Source organism: Emydura macquarii, unplaced genomic scaffold (genome assembly GCF_026122565.2).
Source record: "Emydura macquarii macquarii isolate MOO-44397 ecotype Brisbane River unplaced genomic scaffold, CSIRO-AGI_Emac_v2 contig_629, whole genome shotgun sequence".
Classification (NCBI taxonomy): Eukaryota; Metazoa; Chordata; order Testudines; family Chelidae; genus Emydura; species Emydura macquarii.
Genome location: NW_027130766.1, coordinates 7,492,905 through 7,516,026, shown reverse-complemented (window position 1 = coordinate 7,516,026; position 23,122 = coordinate 7,492,905). Strand labels below are relative to the sequence as shown.

General features: G+C 39.7%; 1 protein-coding gene across 1 annotated transcript; it reads left to right on the top strand.

Moving 5' to 3' along the window:
• Window positions 1–444: 444 nt before the first annotated feature.
• LOC137148314 (gasdermin-D-like) lies at window positions 445–15,279 on the top strand. The gene is made up of 9 exons (XM_067540960.1): window positions 445–581; window positions 2,705–2,873; window positions 3,823–3,925; window positions 4,484–4,531; window positions 5,360–5,392; window positions 5,925–6,064; window positions 7,414–7,591; window positions 10,111–10,184; window positions 13,853–15,279. The coding sequence occupies exons 1-9, from the start codon at window positions 445–447 to the stop codon at window positions 14,081–14,083; spliced, it is 1,113 nt and encodes a 370-aa protein (XP_067397061.1). The 3' UTR covers window positions 14,084–15,279.
• The last annotated feature ends 7,843 nt before the right edge of the window (window positions 15,280–23,122 follow it).

The window sequence follows — 23,122 nt, the reverse complement described above, 5'->3', positions numbered from 1 at the left end:
AATCGTGGTTCCTTAAGCCCTCACAAACCTCCTGGGAGGTACGGTTGTTACATTGTTTACTCTGATGGGTAAACTAAGTCACAAGGAAACAGGACATGTCAGTCTCAGAGCCTGGACTAGAACTCAGGAGATCCTCATTACCCAATCTTACGCTATGACCACTAGATCTCCCAGGTCACTCATAAATCCCTCACTGGAGTTTGGTGCTCACCTGCAGTGTATGTGGGGCAGACCCCAACCTCCTTGGGAGAGACTCATTTCCAGCTATCTAAGAAAGCAGAGGTTCTTTGGGTATATTGAGGGTCTGTGGGAAGCTGGTGGTGAGAGTCTGAGGTAAACCTTATATGAACGAGTACAAATAAGAGTTTCTGCAATAAATGAAAGCTGATGAAGTTTGTTTCCCAAGAGGTGAAATATGATGATCTGTTACTGTACTCCAAGACCATGGACTACAAAGCAGGAGCAAATCTCAGCCTTAAGTTACAGCCCACAGAGGTAGACTTTGCCGGCTCAGGGAAGAGCTCATTTTCAGTCTCTCCGACATCGGTGAGAAAAGCCTACATCGTTAAAAAAGGGCAGTGGTGAGTATGGATTTTTATTTTATTTTATTTTATTTTATCTCTTCTGGGAGTTATCTCAAGGCCTTTGCAGCCTTGAGATCTACTCCCCACAACCAGGAACAGTTGCAATAACTGGGCTTGCAAACTGACTCTAATTGTGAGCTCAACAGTAAAAGGTGAGTGGAAGTTTATAGAATGTCACAATAACGTATTGCAACAAATGTTGATGGGAAAAGAAACAAAAGGGAGATGGAAAGACTGAATTATTACAAACAAAAAGGCCTACTAATATAATTCAAGGAGTATGCAGATATTAAACCTGGTAAACAAAAGAAGTGTGAGACCAGAAATCAATAAACCAAAATAGGTGGGTCAAAAATTAGGCCTAATTGGTGAATGAAATAATGAGGGGATGGGCTACTATACCCAGCACTCCTCCTTTGGGATCCTTAAAAGACTTTGGGGAAAATTCAAAAGGTGTTTGACAGCTGCCATCTTGGAAATGGGTGGACCAGAAGGAGTGAGCTTTAGTATCATGGCTGCCACCCCTACCATCTCCTAGCACCCCAGGATCCACTGTAACATCTTTGTCCTAATCCCTCAAACTGACTGGGCCAGAGAGAGGGGCCAAATTACAATGCCACCTCCACTGGCTCTGGCTAAACCCCAACACCATCTGGGATGTGAGACTTTGTTGTCCTCCCTTCCCAGATCCCAGTGTCCTTTCCCTTCCCCACTTTTCTTTTCTTTTCTTTTTCTTTCGGTCTAGTAAGAACTTATCTTAGCCAGCCCAGACTGCATATTCTACAATGCTGCTGTAAGCCTGCGATCAAAGAGGCAGTTAAAAGCAATGCCCCAAACAGCCTGAGGCTAGTACAAGTTTGCCAGTCTCAGAGAAGCTAATAAAACTATGCTCCACACCTGTTTCTCCAGCAGTGAGAGTGAAAACAAAAGTAAACACCAGAGACAGAAGTGGCATTTTCCATCTTTGCTGTTCTTTTCTCTCCTGTCCTTGTGTGTGTTTGTCTTGTTTTGTCTTTTAGAAACATGATCGGACTTTAACGAAAACAGCACCACCAACAATACCAGCCCATTTAAAGTCTTTTTCTTTTTTCCTCCCAAAAGGACAGTTATTATCATCTTTAATACCATATAAAAGACTGAAAGTAGGAGGGATTTCCTTCTAAAAACTCTCGCCAGATAAAGGGAAAGGGAACAAGGGATATTGTTGAAATGAAAGTGTTCCTAAAGATTTCAAATGCTTTACCTGTTTTTCCTTTTTTTCTGTATCTTTAATAAAAAGGTTTTTAAAAAGTTAATATTGTGTTTGCCATGGTAGTAAGCAGGCTGAGGTCTCTGTATTACCAAACCCCAAACCTTGTTTAAAACTGTTTAATGTTGGACAGTGATTGGGCCATGTTAACACCTTTAACCCTTTGGGCCCATATAACTCCAAATTAATACAACAGCACATAGCATTTAATCCCATTCCTAGCCCTGGAGACCTTGCATCACAGAAACCATGCTTCTAGCAGAAGAAGGTAAACCTCTCACTGGAGCTCAGTACCCTCTGGCAGGTGAAACTAAGTCCTCCGCTGGCCAGAAAGTTCTCATGGAGTGACTTATGGCATTTCCTCTCCAACAAGGATTGAGCACAACATTCCCAGTCCCTATTGCCCTGGGGAGTCTTGAAGAGATGTGCCGGTAGGAAGGATGGCCTTGTGGTTAAATTGTGCTCTAGAATTGCAGAGGCCTAGGCTCAATTCACTGTTTTACCACAGGCAAGCCGTGTGACGTGGAACAACTCACTTAGCCTCTCTGTGCTTCAGTTCCCTATCTGTAAAATTGAGGTAACAGTATTTCCCTGCCTCACAGGGGTTTCATCAGGGTAAGTACATTCATAATTGTTAGGCACTCAGACACTGTGGTGATGAGGCCCATTTATGTTCCTAAGATAGAGCATCAACCGCAGGAGAAGGCGTAAGGATTCCCTCCCACTACACTAGTAACAACTTGCTCATAGGGGAGGTTTTTTCCCTAACCAGATGCAGTTAGTATTTGGCAGATGCCCTGAAGCACAAGGGCTGAGATCCCTTGTAGTAACAGCAGATGATATTCTCATTGTTACTCCGTGTCCTCTGCAGGAAAATTGACATGACACATACGTTCATAAAGGAGTTCTCAGACTCCACTAGGAGGCAGCTGTATGTCGTAATTGAGGCTTTTGAGATAAAGGAACCAATGCTCATTGAGAAGATGAACCAGGGAGAAGGCAAAGTCCAGATCACCACGGGGGAAATATGTGGAATACAGGTTTGTGCATTTGTACTGTGTCATCTCAGTCATACTGCAGATCTTCGACTCAGCTGTGGCTGGCGCCATTGTATTGACATCTATGTTCCTGCCAGCTTGCAAAGAGCATGATATTGGGACCAGCCTAGTAAGGCACCTGGAGCACTGAATTAGTGAAATAAACAAATGAAATCAAAGTAAAAATAAAGATATCTTCCTTCTAGTTCAATGCACCTGCCAGAGGTGTTCATTTCCAGGAACAACCTCTTCCATTAGTCACTCGCTAGCAGCGTGGATGAAGTGGCTGGTCTCATCTGCACCTGACACACTATAGCACATATTCCTCAGAAGTGACACAACAGTAGAAGAATTTCACAGGTGGGTGTCAATACCATATTGGCACCCACTGCCATTGGTGGCCATGCTCTGTATGGCCATCATGCATGAGATTCTGGTTTAATTTCCCGTCCTAGTATCTTGCCGCTCAGCCTCTTTTGGGCAGAAGCACCTCATGTCTCCTCTGGCCCATTAAAGGGTGGCACAGAAGGTCTCTGCAGGGCACAGATCCTGTGCTCTGCAGTTGACACAAATGCAGCAACAACCACACCACCAAGACTTTTGAGCTATCCATTGGCCAGATCTGCACCGACACTTAAATTCACATAAAGATTTTGAGAGGGAGAGAGAGAGAAAACACTAGGTTTACACAGCATTTTGCTCTGCTGAAATCAGGCACATAACATGAGGCTATTTCTTGCAGCTTGTTCCTTTCTCCTGACAAATTGCTCCAAAGCAACCTTGTTTAAAAGCCATAAATAAGCAAAAGCCTGTTTCTGATGAAGGAACTGGAGAACCCCCATATCTCCATAGACTCGGTCAAGAATCAATGCTTGTCAAGTATCCACTTGAGGATTTATTGACCTGCCTTAGTAATCTTACCAGAGAAGTGTGGCTGTTTTTAACTCCACAGGGGCGGGGCAAGAGCTTTAAAAAGAAGATGATGCTGATTCCTCAGGGCACAGTGCTGGCATATGTAGTACAGCCCCTGAATACCCAGAAGGAAGGAGATTTCTGTAAGTGATCTAAGCTAAGCATTGAAACCATCAAGACCTGTGTAACATGGGGTAATGGGTCCATCTTTAATGAAGTTATATTATTTTTGCTTTCTGCAGCCCAAAGTACAGCACATTTTCCTTACAACATTAGATAAAACATGGCAGTTATATCTTGTGGTTAGAATTGGGAACTGAATGTCCCATTTGTAACAAAAGTATGATCTCAGAAGTGCTGGAAAGGGATTGGTCTCTGTTTCCTGGCCCCAATTACGTAACATGGGTCGGGGTTACACAAGTTTATGCCACTTTCATTTGGCAGCGGTCAAACATCCATTGACTTCAGATGCTACCGTTACAATGACTCCTGGCTTCTATGTCACTGATTTGCTGTGACCTTGGGCAAGTCACTTACCCTCTCTGTTCCTCAGTTTCCTGATCTGTTGACATGGGGATAATATAATTTTCCAAAGATTACATGTATGCTGAAGGCCTAATTAGTGAGTGATTGGAAATCACTTTGAGATCCTAACATGAGGTCAAAATATCATTAATAATAATTTCTATTTTCTTCTCCAGGTGGCCATAAGTTTGTACACAATAGAAAGCCTTCATTTGTTTATGATGGTATGCAATTTATTTTATTGGCCTTCTCTAGCTACATCTAACTTCTAACTTTCTTCGCTCTTACTTCATATCATTTAGATACTCCTCTTCTCCCTCTCATCATCTCTCAACTAGCTGGTTCTCAGCAGCGCATCTCAGGCATGTCTCATAATGGTTGAAGTAAAAATGAGTCAACATAGATATTTTGTTGAGCTAGATTAATAGAAATTCATCTAGGCTGCTTTACCAACCATGAGCCATTCCAAAAACGTTACTGGGACTGGAAGAAAGGGAAATTATTTGGAGTGGATACCTAGGGGGATAATATAAAGGCACCCTCAAATCAGTCACTGTACTTGAAAGAATGACAGTGGGATTTGGGTTCTTAAGAGGGACTCTGATATGATAGCACCAATGCATGGAGATAAATGATTAGCTAGCAGATATGCTATGAGTGAAGACCCAGTAGGATACAGCTATAGGATAAAGCTACCTGGCACATATCTGGACTGTCATTAGAATGCAAGTGATTAGTGAAAACAAAGGAGAGTCAGGAACTCCTGGACTCTGTTCCTGGTTCTGCCACTGAGTTGGTGGGTGGCCTTCAGCCATTTCAACTCTCTAGGTTTCAGTAAACTATAGTGTAAAATGGGTATAACTACACACCCCCAGGATTATTTCTAGTTCCTGTGAGGGGCGGAGGGTGGGTTGTGAAGTTCAGTTAATGGCTGCTTGTAAAGTTCTCTGAAAGTCTTGAGAAAGGGCCCCAGAGAAGGACATAGTATTGTTAAGTTTCTCCTTCAATTTAATTTTAGTACAATTATAACACTGGTGTTTTTCTCATTTCAGGCTTCAAGGATGAATCAGAGTCTTCACAAACAGGCAAGTAACATGTTCTTAATTCCTTTCTTCATATTTTGCTTCTGTTTTTCTGATCTCAGAGGGCTTGAAAAGGGACACTGCAGAATATTAATACTTTTCATGTATCTAGCATCCCACAAAGTGATTAACATACACTGATTAGCCACCACAACACCCTTATGAGGTGGATATCAGCAACCCCACTTTACAGATGGAGGAAACTGAAATGACTAGCCCAAGCTCACAAAATGAACCCATAACAGAGCTGGGAGCGATACCCCAGAATCCTGTCTCCAGAGTCATAGGTGCTACTAATATTTGCTCTGTTATTTTTATTTACTGTGTGGTTTGATTTTAGTTTTATTTTTTCCCCAAATAGGTCAGTATCACTGCAGTGAAAATATCATTGCTTGACTCCCCTCTTTCACTTTAGCACTAGAACACATTCAGCTATGTATCACACCATGGTCACGCTTGGTGGAGTAGCTTATTGCCACATTAGGTGAGTAGGTTGGCTGAGAGCTGATACATGTTTCTTTTTACCTGTCATCAGCATTTCAGAAAGCAAAGGGCACTATCAAAGAAGAATGTGAGCAGCTGATGTATCTGAATCAGGATCTCAGGCTCAAGCTGCTGGGAACCTTTGAGAGCTTTCTGCAGGATGGTGATGTTATATCAGCTGTTAAAACTGTGGTTTGTACTTCTTTAAATTTCATGTTACAAGTTCACATTAAGCCAAGAAACACATTGATTGGTGCACTTGTGAAATGAATACATGCCAAGTGCCACTTAAATAGAGATTAGATACACATTCATCACTCCAGCTGATTGGTCACTGCAATATTTTGCAATCCACACAGACATAACAGAGCAATAGGCTAGAAAGATCATCCTGCTCCTGACACAGATGTCAGAAGGCAAATGTCTAAGAGTATGTCTACACTACAGCTGCACAGCTACAAGGGTGCAGCTGTGCTGCTGTCATGCCATAGTATATATAGAAGGGGGTTTTCTGTTAATGTAGTCAATCCACCTATCTGAGAGGTGGTAACTAGGTCAATGGAAGCATTAGCTGCACTTACACTGGGGGTTAGGGCAATCTAACCACAGTGCTTAGGGAGCAAAATTTTTCACAGCCCTCAGCAACATAGCTAAGTTGATCTAATTTTTAAGTGTAGACCAGACTTTAGACAGTTGTGAGCTACCAAAAGGAAGAGTTTAAAATATAGAGCCTGATTTGCATTTGCACTAAGATTCCTTTACAGCACCCTGGCAGTGTAAATATGCCTTAAGATGGTTTAAATGAAAGTAAAGTAAAGGGGCCTTAGTGTAAATGAGAATCAGGGTCAAATACTTTAACCATTGCATTCATTGTGGGACTGGATGGTTCAGAAAATTAGTAACAGGATTTAGAGTGCAGCCTTTCACCTTTAGATCACTGTTTTGCATCCTGCCTGGTGGGAAATGGCTGAGAGTTGTTTCCATTTGCCTGGTGGTCTCAGTACAGTGCTAAGGGGACAGGTGTCCATGTCACAAAAATACCACATAATTGGCACTGTTTGTCAGTCTCAGAACAGAGGTCAAGGATGGAATGGGCCATGGAGACATAACTTTTTTCTTCTCTACTTGAAGGTGATCTCCTTAGGTTAGCTTTGAGGCATGTTGGTGGAGGTATTCTGTGAGTGTAGGAAGCACTCATTGCCTCTGAGGTACTTTTGAGTATAAGCAGAGGGCAGGTCTTTTTGTAAATATGACAGCCTCCATCTTGCCTGGGTATTGAACTGTGGACCTTCAGGGCTAAAAGCATGAGCTGCTATAATTTGAGTTGAGTCAATGTTTTAGAGTCATATCGTCTGCAGATCAGGCAGCAGAGGAGACCTGTAAAACACATTCACCAGTGGGTTACAAATACACTAAATGTTCAGACATACATTTTAATATACACAATGCCATAATGCAAAGCTTCTGGGGGAAGGATCTGTACTTTGACTGACAGCCTTCCCTTTTTTTCCCTCCTCTTCTTTTATTCATTTCATCACCAGCTGGAGCTTTCCCTGGCAGGGGGTCAACCTAAGCACTCAATGCTGGAGTTGTTGGATGATATTCTTCGGCCTCAGGTGGAAAATTTGCTTCATGATTTAGGAGTTTTCTCTGAGGGTGGGAGAGAAGAAGCCCTTTCATTATGGCAACCGGTGCATTTTCTGTGTTCTTCTTTAGAAGGTATGGAGACTTCAATCAGAGCAGAACAGTCCCAAAGTTGCTTGAAAAACTTATGACTTGGAGAAAGCATGAATGATTGTCCTTATCCATGAAGAACTAAATTTTCCACATAGAGTTCTGTAGTTGTATGTGTTGGATCTAAATAACCATATACCACCCGCTCATCTGAGCTTCCTGGGTTGATTTTTTTTCAGTGGGTTGTAGAATTTCTATTGGCCTTGTGTTCTCTCAAAATCAGGACTGACTCCTATTGAGAACTTGAGAGAACCCAACCTGAGCTGTCTCTCCTTCTACTGATTCTTTCAGACAACTGATATTATTGCTGTTCAGGCAGCACTATCTATTTTCAAATAGTACACAAATTTGGCTGAGTTTCTGGGATATGCTCAGAAGCACATTCAGGATATTCCAATCTATCTTGCAAGAAGTCCAGCCTATACGCTATCATGGAGTCTTACTAGAAGTATTAAGTTTTATAGAGCAGTGTTCACTTTATCCTTATCCCAGGAAACTAGGCTTTCACAAGTCGGAAGCAGCTGCCTTTGCATTACTGCTGCATCATGTCAGAAAAGCACAAACCCAGCATAATGAGGGAATGGAAGGGTCAGCAGTAAACTGAACATCAGAGCAAAATCACAGAATCATAGAAAATGTTGGGCTGGAAGGGATCTCAAAAGGTAATCTAGTCCACCTTGCTGCGCTGAGGCAGGGTTAAATAAACCTAGACCATCTGTGACAGATGTTCATCTAACCAGTTCTTAAAAACCTCCAGTGACAAGAATTCCCCAGTCTCCCTAGGTAACCTGTTCAGTGCTTAATTTTAAAATGCCAAGCCCCCTTTGATGTTTTCTGCTTCATATCCCTGGAGAAATAGACTTGGATCTTTATAGGTTAAGCATCTTCCAAGGCACAGATTTCAAATATGTAATCCATACATGACAGACAATCCCCAAATGTGTTCCTTAAATAATTGGATAGGCACCACTCTGATAGCACTGATGGGGTCTCACATCTTTGATCTGAGACTCATGGAAGAGCAGTTGCAAAACAGATTTCGTTTTGTGTGCGTGTGCTGCAGCTTATGAATGAGAGAGATTCATGGAGCATTAAGAGGAGAGGCAAGAAAGGCTGCAGTTTGTTATTTGAGTTGTATAATTTTTTCATACTGCTAGTCATGAATTTGGAAAAGGTATTGGTGAGAAGGAAGCAAAAACTAGGTGAAGTTTCTGCAGCTGAAATAAGAATAGAAAAGTGGGTAATGAAGTGGTCAGGGGTTAGTTTTGCAGCAGTATTTCTCAACCAGTAGGACACGACAGACAATCGGGGGGGGGATCGTGAGGCATGGAAAATTTTATTACAATCTAAAGCAAAAAACAAAAACAAAATTCACTCCCTGACTCCCTATGCATCTTTCAAGATCTAGTGCTCTCTGTAAACCTCTCAAAACACACACACAAATAAATTATATAGGCTTAGCATTGTTATTATTGATACATTTTTACTTTTATTTTTATAGTAAATGTACAGGGGATGGGAAAAATTTTTACTTTGAATAAGGAGTCGCCAACCTGAAAAGACTGAGAAATACTGCTTTGGAGAATCTGAAGGGATGAAATGCACTTTAGCAAATCCCCTCTTCATCTTCAGAATGGCTCTGAGATTTGGTTTCACCTTGATCCCAGTATGTTCTCGTCCCACCATTTTTCTCTGCTGCTGTGGTATTCTGCAGTTTTTCCCTTCTCCTCTACGTTTTTTACCTGTCAAGTCTCAGGGTTTGCCATACAGAATCTGTGTTGGCCATTTGCTAAAACTATTGCTTCTTACTTCACCAGTTCCATGTCACAGGGTCCCAGATTGGGACATCTAGTCATGGTGAGTGCTGCATGCAGTTGAAGTGTGACAGCATTCTCCCACTGAAACTCCTGTGAAACCTTGATTGGAAGGGCTGTGGTTTTAGAGTGGAGATCTTTAGGACTCAATTTGAAACAAAGGAACAACACAGCTCAGGGCCGTTTGAACCTTTCATTTCTATAATAAATCACTCACATTCAGCACAAATTATCACCTGGTGATGGCTAGTGCCCTATGTAAAATGTGTTTGGTGGATTTCAATCCACTTCCTAGTGGACAGGAATACACATCCCTAACACCACCATTTAATCATAACAAGAACTGAATGGACATTGGAGATTGAATTCCCCTCTCATATCAAGTAGTGGTGCCTTCAGATCAGACCTGAGGCACATCAGAGGGGGATGTGCACAGAAGCTTGTACATTGCTACCATTTGCACTCTACCTGTTCTAGCAACAAAGGGCTTCAGCCTCAAGGACTGTTAACCTGGCATTTTTCACCAAACAGTTGAGAAAAGAAGATACATTGCATTTTTTAAAGCATGAATTATATTAATGCATTATTACAGTGCACCCAGAACCTTCAAAAGGGATTTCCGACTCCATTTTAGAGCATACCATCCCTGGCATTTTCCTGACTCTCTCAGTTCTGATTTAATTTTCACAGATCTGGACTTTAGAATGCTGCCCCTGCTTCTGGCCTGCCTAGAGAAGAACATGGTGGCCAAACAGTTTGAGCTGGTAAGACCCTCCCACATTCATATTTTTGACTATTTACTAGTTAACACTGCAATAACGCTGATTTGTACAGCTCAGGACAGCACCCAGCGGGATATTTGGCAGGCCTGGTGCATGTGAGATTCATCCAGGTGCTATATGAACTCAAGGTGCTTCCTTTATAGTCAACATGAATAGAAGAGCAACCATGCCAAACCATTTAGATCACTCTTCCTATGTCCTTACAGCTGCCTCTTGAACGGAGTGATATCTAGGAGCAGATTTGCAGCTAAAAAACCCAATACCTGTAGGAGCTGAATGTTTTAGTGAGAAAGAGGTCCCGTTGTTCATTTTGTGGGTCCAGATTTTCAAAAAAGCTGGGCATCCAGCAGATCCATTGTGACACTGATGGCTGAATTTTCTATGAGCGCAGCCCCCAAAGTGCTGACCCCTTTGAAAATGGGAACTGAGCTCTCGAAAGTCAGGCCCTTAATTTTCAGTTTATCCTTGCAGGAATCTATGGACTAAGATGTGGATTGAGATTGTGATGGGTCAGGATCTATCAAATCATTGTCCCCACCCCCACTAATATACTTAAGCTGATTTCCTCTCCACACCTCACAATCAGAACCAGCAGCATGTGCCAGGCATGTTAGCCAAATCAGAGTTATACGACTCCCAGTTGCTTCTATTTCCTCCCCTCTAAACACACACACATTCTTTTCTTAGGATTATATCATGACATGATTCAAAGGGACTTAAGAGGCACCATGAATTCAGGCATTCCCTGCTCCCTAGATCTTACAACAGAATGGCCAGAATGTAATAATCATCTGTGTATCTGGCTCACTAATTCAGGGCTGCAATAGGTCTCCAATAACTGTGACCGGATCCCAGAGATCTCCTCCCTCAATATTCCCGGTACAGGGACTGTTGCTAGTAGTAGCCTCTCTCACAGTATTTCAGGCATAAGGAAAAGACTTAATTTACCCACTTTGGAATCTGTCTCCATATATCTGTCACTACTCTGTCACTACGCTGTTGCAGAGGTATCTGCAGTAAAAAGTGATGGACTGAGAACATACTGCATTTATGCTCCTCAATGTCTGTGGTGAACCTGTTACTTAAGGGAACAAGAGTAAATACCTAATCTGCTCGATCGTAGCATACAGCAGAGTATAAAAGTGCTGGCTGTCCCTTGCTTGGTTAGAACATTTTTATCAATGCTGTCCCTGATAACATCTTTCACAGTAGGACTGTTAGCCAGTTTCTATGTATTGTTCTTTGGGATTAATTTAGTGCTGGCAAAAGGCATCAGATAAGCAGACCTGGGGCTGAAACTCTTAATTAATTTGCAGAAAAGCTAACACTTTAGAAATATCAAAGATCCAGGTAGATACACTAACAGATAGATAGTACAGGGGCACTACAACCTTCCACACAGTCCTGTCTTACCATTATTCTGGTCATTTATACAGAGCTTGGTAAACTGGGCTCAAGCAATCTATATGCATTTACAGCTAAATGTATACATCTAGGAACCAAGAACATAGGCCATACTTACAGGATAGGGGACTCTCTGATGGGAAGCAGTGACTCTGAAAAAGATTTGGGGGTCATGGTGGATAATCTGCTGAACATGAGCTCCCATTGTGGTGCTGTGGCCAAAAGGACTAAAGCAATCCTGGGATGCATAAACAGGGGAATCTTAAGTAGGAGTAGAGAGGTTATTTTACCTCTATATTTGGCAATGATGTGAGCTGTTGGAATACTGTGTCCAGTTTTAGTTTCCTCAATTCAAGGATGTTGATAATTTGGGGAGGGTTCAGAAAAAAGCCATGTGAATTATTAAAGGATTAGAAAACATGTGATAGACTCAAGGAGCTCAGTCAATTTAGCTTATAAAGAGAAGGTTAAGGGGTGACTTGATTATAGTCTATAAGTACCTATATGGGGAACAAATATTTAATAATGTTTTTTCAATTTAGCAGAGAAAGGTATAACATGATCTAGTGGCTGAAAGTTGAACCTAGACAAATTCAGATTAGAAACAAGGCATCAATTTTTAACAGTGAGAATAATTACTCATTGGAACAATGCACCAAGGGTCATGGTGGATTCTCCATCACTGACAATTTTTAAATCAAGATTGGATGTTTTTCTAAAAGATCTGCTTTAGGATTATTTTGGGGAAGTCCTTTGACCTGTGTTATACAGGAGGTCAAACTAGATGATCATAACAGTCCCTTCTGGCCTTGGAATCTATGGATCTATGAATTATACTTTAAATCTGACTTGGAAATACCATCTTAGGAAAAATAGCCCTTTCAGTCTTTGGCTTTTCTGCTGACACTGGCAACAAGGGGACCAATCAGTGCCAAGTGATGGTGCTATTTGTGATGTGGATACCTGTTCATTAGGAACTGGACTGTTTCCACCAGCTCATTATTGTAAAGGGTTGGGATTTTTGAAGCAGTCTAAATGAATTAGATGCCTAAAATACGTTGAAAATCAATGGGATTTGGGCACCGTACTCCCTTTAAACTCCTTTGAAAATATCAGCCTAGATGCCCAAACAGTAATTAGATTATATTGATTTTTGGTCACTGTTAGTCTGGGCTGGTTTGAGCGGCCTCTGTAGTCGACTATCACTGAACTCCACAGACACTCATAATAACAACTGAAATGAGTGAGTCCTCAAATATAATAAACTGATATATAGTAGTAACTGGCTAAGATGGTATTACAGGGAAATAAAGCTGTATTAGAAATCTAATAAAAACCTACAATAGCTTTTAAACTGGCTAGAGTATTTTCCAGTGCTAGAGTGTCCCTAAAAATTGTAGTATATATCCTGTAGCAACTCTGTCTAATCCATCAGCTATTCCAGGAAATGGTGAAGAGAAATAATATTGTACATGGTATGGGAAATCGTGGTAAAAGGGTCTACACATGAACTTCCAAGGCAAATGAGATTCAGACTAGATGTACATGGGACTCACTAGGGGAATGTGTAGTTAATATTAAGTTCCATTAAAAAGAGCACTAAATTCTGGCCCGAAGTACACCTTATGCAGCTCCATTGAAGTCACGGGGGCTTGTATGTCTTAAAATACCTAAAGGGGTAAATCCTACAATCCTTACTCAGATAAACCTACTGAAATGAATGTAAGGAGTACAGAATTTCCCTCTGTTTGACAAAAGGAAAAAGATTGGAATCACTAGGAAAAAATTATATATGGTTATACATTAAATTACATCTGACATCACGTGCCTTTAACTAAAAGAATTCTCACATACTTTTCATGAAAACCAATATACTAGTGAATGGTGCCCTACAAATCTGATAGATTTTCAAAAGTGACTAGTGATTTTGAAATACCTTAAATTGTCCCAATTTTCAGAAAGTGCTGCACATTCACCCTCTGAAAACCAGGCCCTCTAAGGGATTTGAAACTGGGCACTCAAAATTACTAATTACTTTTGAAAACTGTGGTCCATTGTTCTCTAAAAGTCAATATAACTGTTTCTGCTCTCCTCCTCTTCCTGCATATTTCACAGCAAACCAGCAAGATAGCCATTAGGCCAGTAGACTGATGTACCAGCTCATGAACAAATATTTTGTTTGCCTTTTCAAGTCATTTTTACTGTTTTCCCTTATCCTTTGTTTCATGGTTCCTTTATTTGCAAAGATGGATGGCATCTTGCAGTGGATTCTTTCCAGTGACAAAGAAAGCATTTTCAGCCTGGCCTGTTCTCTGACAGAAGAAGAAAAGAACATAGTTGCAGAAATGCTGTTTACCTGTGGACTGATTCCACAGACAGACAGACCCTCTCTCACCTACCTGTGGAACGAGGCAGCCCAATCAAACCTGACTGCACTGTATGCAACCTTGTATGCTTTGCGGATACTAAGTGAATGATACTGGTTTAAATGGGAGGGTGTAAAAATAAAAAATGTGGATCAACATACAGCTAAAAAAACCCATCACCCTAAAGCAGGAAATTCATTAGGGTCACTTGAAATAACCGCTCATAAGTGGCTCAAGGATAAGAATCTCATTTGGGTACTCATTAGGAAAAGAAACTGATTTCTGGAGGCCATACATGACATCCATGTTTAAGCAGAACTCACCACTGATTTCAGTGGAGAATTCTACTTAATTATGGATGGCATGACATAGCTCTGGTTACTGCAGGTCTATCAATCAAAGATAAAACTATTTTAGTGTATCTCTGAGCTTATCACTTTTTTAAGGAAGTGGGAATTCCCCAAGATGTATGAAGAAAGCACTTAAATCTAAAAATTCAGGGTCTTTTTCCCCAGGGAAATGTAAAGCCAGAAATCAAGACTGCTCTACACAGAGTTTATTCTGCTGCTCCCTTTCAATCAAGAAAAGCTAGATGCAGGAAATTCTACCCAATTACTCTTCAAGAGTCTGTTAGTAGATAGAATATAGATATTCAGACCTGCCTGTAAAGGCCTATGTTTTGTAAGTATATCCTTATCATTTAGCTGGTTATAGGGGTATAAAACAAAGAATCAAAACCATAGGCCATATCTCACTGTGACAGTGTGAGGCCTTGTACTTTGGTTCAGATGCAGCAGTAGCAGCCATAAGCTGGGAAGCTTGCAGTCCATACGCACATACCAACATAACATCTAATACCAGGCTATTAGGACGATGATCCAGTCTAATACCTCCAGATAAAGAAAAGATTCTAAAATGTTTAAGGAAAACTTGGTTTGATAGCATTCTGTCTGGCAAAATAATTACTTATCAACAGTTGTGGTTGTAAAATCTACACTCCTTATAGTTTTGTCTTTATGGTACTCAATTCTCTATTATCTATTAGAATTTGTCTGGTTCTTTGATTGTTTCTGTCTGTTGCATAACTGTGATCAGTTGAGGTGGTGGGATATGATTGGTTAAAAAATTATGTTACAATGTTAAAATTGGTTAAAGAATCATCTTGTAATATTGTTAAAGAAATGATTGGTTAAGATACATTATAAAAAATGAGGTAAAACAGGAAGTAGGGGGGAAGATTAGTTGGTGTAAAAGACTGGGGGTCCTAATAGATGCTTGCTTGAAAAGATCCCAATAAACATGTTGTATTGCCTGCTGCTGGACTCTGGACTTCTGCTTCTGTCAGCAAACTAAGAACTGAAAGGACTGGGGGGTCCTAACAGTCATGCTCTCAGAACTCCACAAGCCCCAGCCAATGCTGCAAGTATCTATCCTAGGAGCAATGGCTATTTCAGTGAAAAGCTACTTAATGACCTGTAAAACCTCAAATTCTTTTTCAAGGCCTATGGAGTAGGATGTGACCCTTCTGGACCAAAGAGGAAACCCTAACTGCTTTTGGAAAGAGATGTACATTTCATCACATCATGCTTCAGTCAATAAAGATGCATTTCAGGCTCAGCTTGGCCCAGGGAAGATATTGCAAGGATAGCTATTTAGCAATGTTGATTGGGAGACTGGGTATGTGGAATTCACTCATTTCCATGGTTTACCAGAGCCTGGGGTTGATAGTCTTCGTGGGTACATTTATTTGATCAGACATTTGCCTACTTTTTATTATTTGCTTCAGGTTGTGGATGTTTTCTTTCAGCAACAATGGTTAGTGTTTTTAGTCTCTACTTTTTTTGGGTAGCTTGATGTTTGATTCTGCATATTTTAATATTTTAGAAAAAGAGCTAGAGGTGATTTATATTTTTAAAGACAGTCCTGAAATAAACTTAGCAAAGGCAATCACTTTTTGCATTTCTATTCTGAGGCAGTGTTTTGAACTTTTAAATGATTTGAGTCAGAAGAGGGAACAAAGGATGTCTAATTATTTAACCTCCATAATTATAAAAATATTTACAAACAATTAGAACTGGTCCGCAGTTCATCAACAACCCTTATTTATTTATTTAACCAAGCAAAATACATTTGACACTGACATTGCCATCAATAATGAATCATACTTCTTCACTGTATGCAAAGGACTAATTAATCCTGTGACGTTGCTTGTTATAAGAATAATGCTGTTCACAGAATGTGGTCAGTGACACTTTCAATGAGCAGCAGAAATTAACTCTAATGAACAAGAACCCCAAAAGTTGTTTAAATACATAGTGTTACCTTTTTTTTGTTTCCCACACGTCTTTTCCTGAATGAGAAATCTGAATGAAAAAAAAAAATTCCCTTCTAATTAACTGTTTACTGTAATCTTTTTCCATCTCTCATGCGAACTGATTGATATTAAGCAAAAGTCAGATTTTGTTTCTTTAATTTAAAAAAGTAGAAGTAATGTACATTAATAAAAGTTGCAAGCAATCCAGGCAGGGGTTTTTAAGACTTTCCAAATACAATGGTTTCAAGTCTCAGCCAAACTTCACAGGCCAGTCTGGCTTTCTCCATTGTTCCAAATAGGCATAAATTATCTTTGCTTTTGCTGCAATTTTTTTTACTCCATATTCTTGTCAATTGTGAGACCCTGCAGAACTCCCAAACAGTCACCCGCACAAATACTTCTAGTAGGTGTAGGAGTAATATGAGCCCTGAACAGCAAGGAAGTGTTAGAGTGTATTCACCAATCCCTTCCATGAGTGTCGAGTCCAAGCCAGGATTTATGGAGCCTATATGGTGACAGTAAGTAGCGCAGGCTTTGTTTTGCATGGTTCTAGTCCAGTAAAGTTCTTAAGCACATGCTTAACTTTAACTGCATGAGTGGTCCCATTGAAGTCAGTAGGCTGGGTCAGAGTCTAAATCTGGAAACTCGGGAACTTGTGAGAAATGAAGGTCTACCAGGTCCAGCAGCCTCAGTAATGAATCCCCATTTTATGCATTACAACTGAGCCCTGTCTCTTCTCTACCATGAGAGTCACAATAGCCATTGGTGGGTCAGCGGGGATCATTGCTAAAACACAGTTTCCTAACCCCAAAGCTTCATCCTGAAATATCTCATTGTGCCACCAAGCACGGAGCATCTGTAGTGTTAATTTTGGATTATAGGAGCCTGGATAGAAGCTTACAAGTTGCACTCATAGCTCCCCTCCTAGCTTCTTTTCCTGTCTGTGAGATAGGGCTAACTAGAATTTGGTCCCAATTTCTCCAGGACTTCCATGAAAAGCATAAGCTTTGGCGGAATGGGACTGAAATAGAGAGTACAATGGGAGTGAACTAGTGCTGTACAATATCAAAGGAGCACTTCAGACTATTGGAAGGGACCTGGAGTCTGAACTAGCTTTACCAGAGAAAGTAGAAGTGGGTAGCACAGGAGAGTGCTGTTGAAGCTAAGGGTTATAGACTGTACAAATGAAAGAAGGTAGTCTTCTTGTAGTCTTAGCTTTGAAAAAGAAAATGTGAATATATTTTTATTTCACTGGGAAGTCTTTTCAGATGGCAGAGGCATGGGCTGGATGACCTATTTGGTATTTTCCATCTCTAATGCCTGACTCTATGATAATATATTCTGATAGTTATCTGTGCCAAAGCACAGCTGGGCTCAGCTTCAAATGTGGTTTTCAGTCAACAGAGATGTATTGTCCAATACAGCTTTAATTTAATAAAGCAAGCAAGATGGTAATTCCCACTCTGAACTCACGCAATTAAGAATCTTTAATCCCACTGGCAGAGGACCAGTACTCCATCTTGCCAACTAAAGTACACTTTGGTCCAGGTCTCACAATGCTTTAGTGTAGCACCTTCTGCTACGAAAATGGTATTTTAGAGAGGAAGGATTGTCTGATGATTAAGGACTGAACTGGTACTCAGGAAATCTGGTTTCAATTCAAGTCTCTGCCACAGATTCTCTGTGTTAACTAGGGCAAATCACTTAAACTCTCTGTGTCTCAGTTCTCCATCTGTGTAATTGGGATAATACTTCCTTTCTATCACCGTTTGTGTGTCTTGTCTATTTAGACTGTAGGTTCTTCAGTGCAGAATATTATCTCTGTATATAATAAATAATACATCTTTGTCTCATACTATATATGTGTACAGCACATAGCACAATGACCCTGATCATGGTGTGGTTTCTAGGCACTACTACTGTAATACAAATAATTAAAAATATTTTAAAAAATGCACTTCATAATGCAAGAAAAAAGGCCTGGATTAAAGACTTTTCAAAACTTGAGCTGATAGTAAAAAGTTCTGAAAATAACACTGATTATTTTCTGTGGCGGGAAAAAAAAAATCACACAATTTTTTGGCATTTCATTTTGGGAGATTTTGTACCTCTCCAATTTTGCATTTCTGCAAAATTCAAGAAAGTGGCTGTTCTTCACAGAGGGAACATGTAAAAATTTTCCTTTTGGTTTTTTAAACTTTGAACCCACTTTTTTATCAGAATTGGTCCATATTCACTTTGAAATTGATCCTTTTAAGGGTCCCACGATTGAGAGGAAAAAATCACAAGTCATGTATGTTTTTTGGAAAAATAGCCCATTTTCAAATTGGTAACAAAATGTGGAAAATTAAACATTTATTTTAGATTTTTCTCTGGAATATTTTTCCAACACTAGTAGTGATGAATGCTCTTTTGCTTGCTGTGCATAGGATTTATCTATAGACCATGTTATTTAGAACAACATTCCACTACTAACTGTTACAAAAACTCAGTGCACTGCTCATTAGCCAAGATACAAAAATGATATTTTTTTTTTAACCAAATCCATCATTCTTGTAGACTCTTTTACTGCATCATTGTAGTCACTTAGGAACCTTGGAACCCTGCACTGGTATCAAAACTTTCTACAAAGTTCAACTACTTCTAAATGCATGAAAACTGCTATTATGTTGTGGCATTCAGAGCAAGCTGTAGCTCACAGCTCTGTCTGCCTCAAACAGCTCCATGATCTGGTTCCACTTCTGTTTCATATTATTCAAATTTAGAGAAAGAAATCACTCACAGATTAACAGAAATGCTTATGTGGGACATAAGAAGATATTGCCACTAAAAGATTATGATGTCATCCAAATCTCCATGATAGAAATGTTTCCTAGTTTCATGGCTACTGCACAGCAGTTCCATTGCAATCCACCAGTTGGCACAGCAGATCTACAATTAATATTTTAAAATGTGTCTGTTAAGATTCTATTTTATTGTTTTTATTTCAGACTGGGAAAATATGGCTTTGACATTAGAACAAATGGCTATAACTTTGATAAGACTTATTTGTACAATTCATATATTTTTTAAGAATGAAAGAATCACAGAGAGTACAATTTATACTGACACATATAAGAGGTTGTCTAATCTAATCTACACTCAGGGAAGATGGCAGGAAGTTCTAAATTCTAGCTCCATCTCAGTTTCTCAATCTGTATACTGGAGGTGCTAATACTCACTCTATTACCTCACAGGGGCATGGTGAGGATTAATTGTGAAAAGTTAATCAATACTTTCAAGATATTAATTGCGAAGTAATATTTTTAAATAGTATCCTTTATACAAAGTATCACAAAAGCTTTTCAATGAGAGGTAGACTAGAGAGAGAATGTTTTAAGGCCCAATCTCACACTTATCCATGTGAGAAACTAGAATGTGTTTATGGGATCAAGGTCTTGACTACAGCAACACACATATGCAGGTAGAGAAAAGGGAAAACGATATGTAAACATGAAATCAAGCAAAAAAAAATTTAAAAGTGGGAAGGAGGCTAACAAGTGTTCTTGGGGTATATTTACATTGCAATTAGACACCCTGGCTGGCCAGTTCCAGTTAATTTGGGCTTATGGGGGTTCAGACTAAGGGACTGTTTAACTGAGACAGATGTTCAGGCTCAGGCTGCAGCCAAAGCTCTGGGACACTTCCAACTTGAAGTTCTAGAGTCCAGGTTCCAGTCCGAGCCTGAACGTCTAACCACAAATAAACAGCTCCTTAGCCTGAGCTGGGCAAGCCTGAGTAAGCTGGCATGGGCCAGCAACAGGTTTTTTATTGCAAGTGTAGACATACCCTTGATGACTTGTTACAGTGAATGGAAGGATACAGTAACTGGTGAAGATAAAGTACTAGTGAGCAGAGTTTAGAGTAAATTACAGCAATTTGTAAGATTTGAAGAGTTACAGCAACTCAGTGGCTTGGAAGAAGGAGAAACTTTTAAAAATTTAGTACAGTATAAATAATAGAGTAATTGCACACTTTGGGGCATCACAGGCAGGAAAAGAGAAGAAGCCAAGACTGGAAGAGCAGAGTGAATATACAAAAAAGGTCAGAATAGTAGAGTGAAGTAATTCTATATCACATTCTTTTACACAGAATATACAGAAAAAGTTCAGGGCTAAAGTCATCCATAGTATAACTCTTTACACTTGACCCATGTTGTTTTGTTTTTTTAAGGTTAAGTTGAAACACTCTAAGGAGTAATAAAGAACTAGTTATGACCCCATTATAAAAAATAAATGCAGACTGCTGTGCATTCTCACCTCACTAATGTCTACTTGTTGTATTTTCCCATCTAATTTATGTATGTTGCAGTTCTCTGAGATGTTCTGTTGTGAAGTAGGCCAAGAAATGTACTGTGCAGTCTTAGAATGCCTCTGTTTAATCTGTATAAACCTGATCAGGGCACAAGCTGTAAAGTCAGCCAATAAGATAATCAGCCTACAGGCAATTTAAATGCTCGTTACTGTAGATTTTATTCATCAGTGTTTAGTAAGTAATGAACATGAAGAGGTTGAGGTATGGTCTCTACCCATACCACCTCTTGCTGTGATCCTATCAAACTGCATAAACTAAACTGGGTTGAGTCCAATCAGTTCTTTGATAGGTGCCCACCAGGAAACTTCCAGATGATGTAAGTAGTAGTGGTTGTTCAGCAGGTGGCACTCTTTCTCCCGAATTAATACTGAGCCAATGCCCAAGCACAATCGGAAGATGAATTGTGCAGCGGGAGAGATGCTTGGCTTGGTTTTCCGTTGCCTTGCATCTTTGCACATTGACATCATGAGTGTAGAACAGTAGTCAGAATGGTAGTGTTTCACATCCACTTTGCAGATGACTACACAAAGGTGAAAGGCTTTGAATGAAATGTAAAAACTTTCCTGACTCTTGCAGTCACATTTTTCAGTAGTAGGAAAATTCTTCTTGTGTGTTTTAGAAAAAGAACTGCTCCTAGTAAGATATCAGGTTTACAAACCAAACCATTTTAAAAGTGCAAACATAGCTAACTCTGTTTGGACCCAAGAGCTATATCAGGCCAATTTTTTCAGAGGTTGGCAGGGTACACACATTCTGTACATTATGAATTTACTAAAAACCAGTATTACTTGAAAAGCACTTGTATACAACAGTGCAGTATTAGCACAGCTTCTATTTTATAGGCAATACATTCTATCATTGTAAATATCTTCATCCTGTAAGATAACATTGTGGTGCTGACAGACAAGACCGGACCAGAGCCATAGGCCAATTCACTTGCATGTGAATATCAAAGGAGTTAAATGTATTAGTATATATTCAGGTCAATTCACTTGTGTATTAATAGAGATCAAACGAGATGTTCATTATATTGTTTTTGCATATTTAAATCCTGTTGTTTACTATTACATGACATTTATGTTATGCATGCCTGGTAATTAAATAACTCTAGATCAAAGTGTGTGTTAATGTAAGAGTGTATTCAGGCATCAGAACCTCATGAAAACGAATGGAATGTTACGTGTATTGCTTTCACTTATCTATTCCCCCTATTATAATGTAATGGTAGGCGTTTAACTAAATAACTCCTTGAATGCAAATGAAGAAGAGAGCCATATTCAAAGCAATTGGACATTGTGTGGGTACAGACACTTATCAGATTGTTGTCTATGAAAAGAAGCTCTAAGTACTGATTCAAAAAGAGATCCTTTATCTCTGGACTGTTTGGATTCTAACATGGCAGAATAACTGAATGGGAAGACGGAGATCCCAGTGTTGTTCCGGGTAGACCTGAAAGTCTTTTGAGAAACTGGCCATTTATTACACCACTGCCACCATTTGGAGTTAAAAATTGTGATTCACTGGTTATTACATTTTACCTGATTTAACCTCTCAATATTCACATTCTTTTTTCTTAGCTAATAAACCTACAGTTTAGCTTACTATAGAATTGGCTACCAGCATTTTCTTTGGTGCAAGATCTGGAGTATCAATTGATCTGGGGTAAGTGGCTGGTTCTTTCGGATTGGGAGCAACTTCATGTGGTATGATTTTAGGTTTAAGTAACCTTTTATTACAAAGTTCAGTTTGTCTGGGTGGCAAGATAGGCTGGAGAGCTTAAGGGGACTATCTGTGACTAGACAGTAAGACTGGTATTGTGATCCAGGAGTTCACATTTGTTATTGGCTTTGTGAAATCTAATTATAGAACATACCACCAGTTTGGGGTGTCTCCCCTGAGATAGTCACTCACAGTGGTGAGCCACTCTAGACAGCATGACATTGTTACCAAATGTGCTTTACTTTTGAAAGGTTAGGTTCTTTCTTGGAATACATACTTCCACTTTATATTTTCACAATTTGTTCCTGGACTTGTTTACTGATCCACTAAAATCATGAAGGGTTCAAAACTGAAGAATGGAGATGACCCGCCTTGAATTTAATACTGTAGTTGCAGGGAGGCTTTTTCAAGTTGCTGATGAAAGCAGATGGTCCTTTCTGGAATTTGTTTTATTGTCAGGAATTTCTCAGACATGGTCTGGTAATCTCTTCTGTATAGCACTGTGAAATTTTCAGTATTGTAAATTAATATTTTAGTTACACAGAATTTGCTAGAGTTATCATGGTAGATTCCATGTTTAAAGGGATTTACAAATGAGATCTACCAATACACTCTGAAATATTTAGCTTGCACATCTCATAGCAAAATCAGTACAGTATATTATTCATATCAATTATTTCAATCTCCCTGACTTGAAAAGGAATTCATATGCAAAGAGGAAAACTTTAATCACATTTTTTCCAAAAAGGGACAAAAAGCAAAAG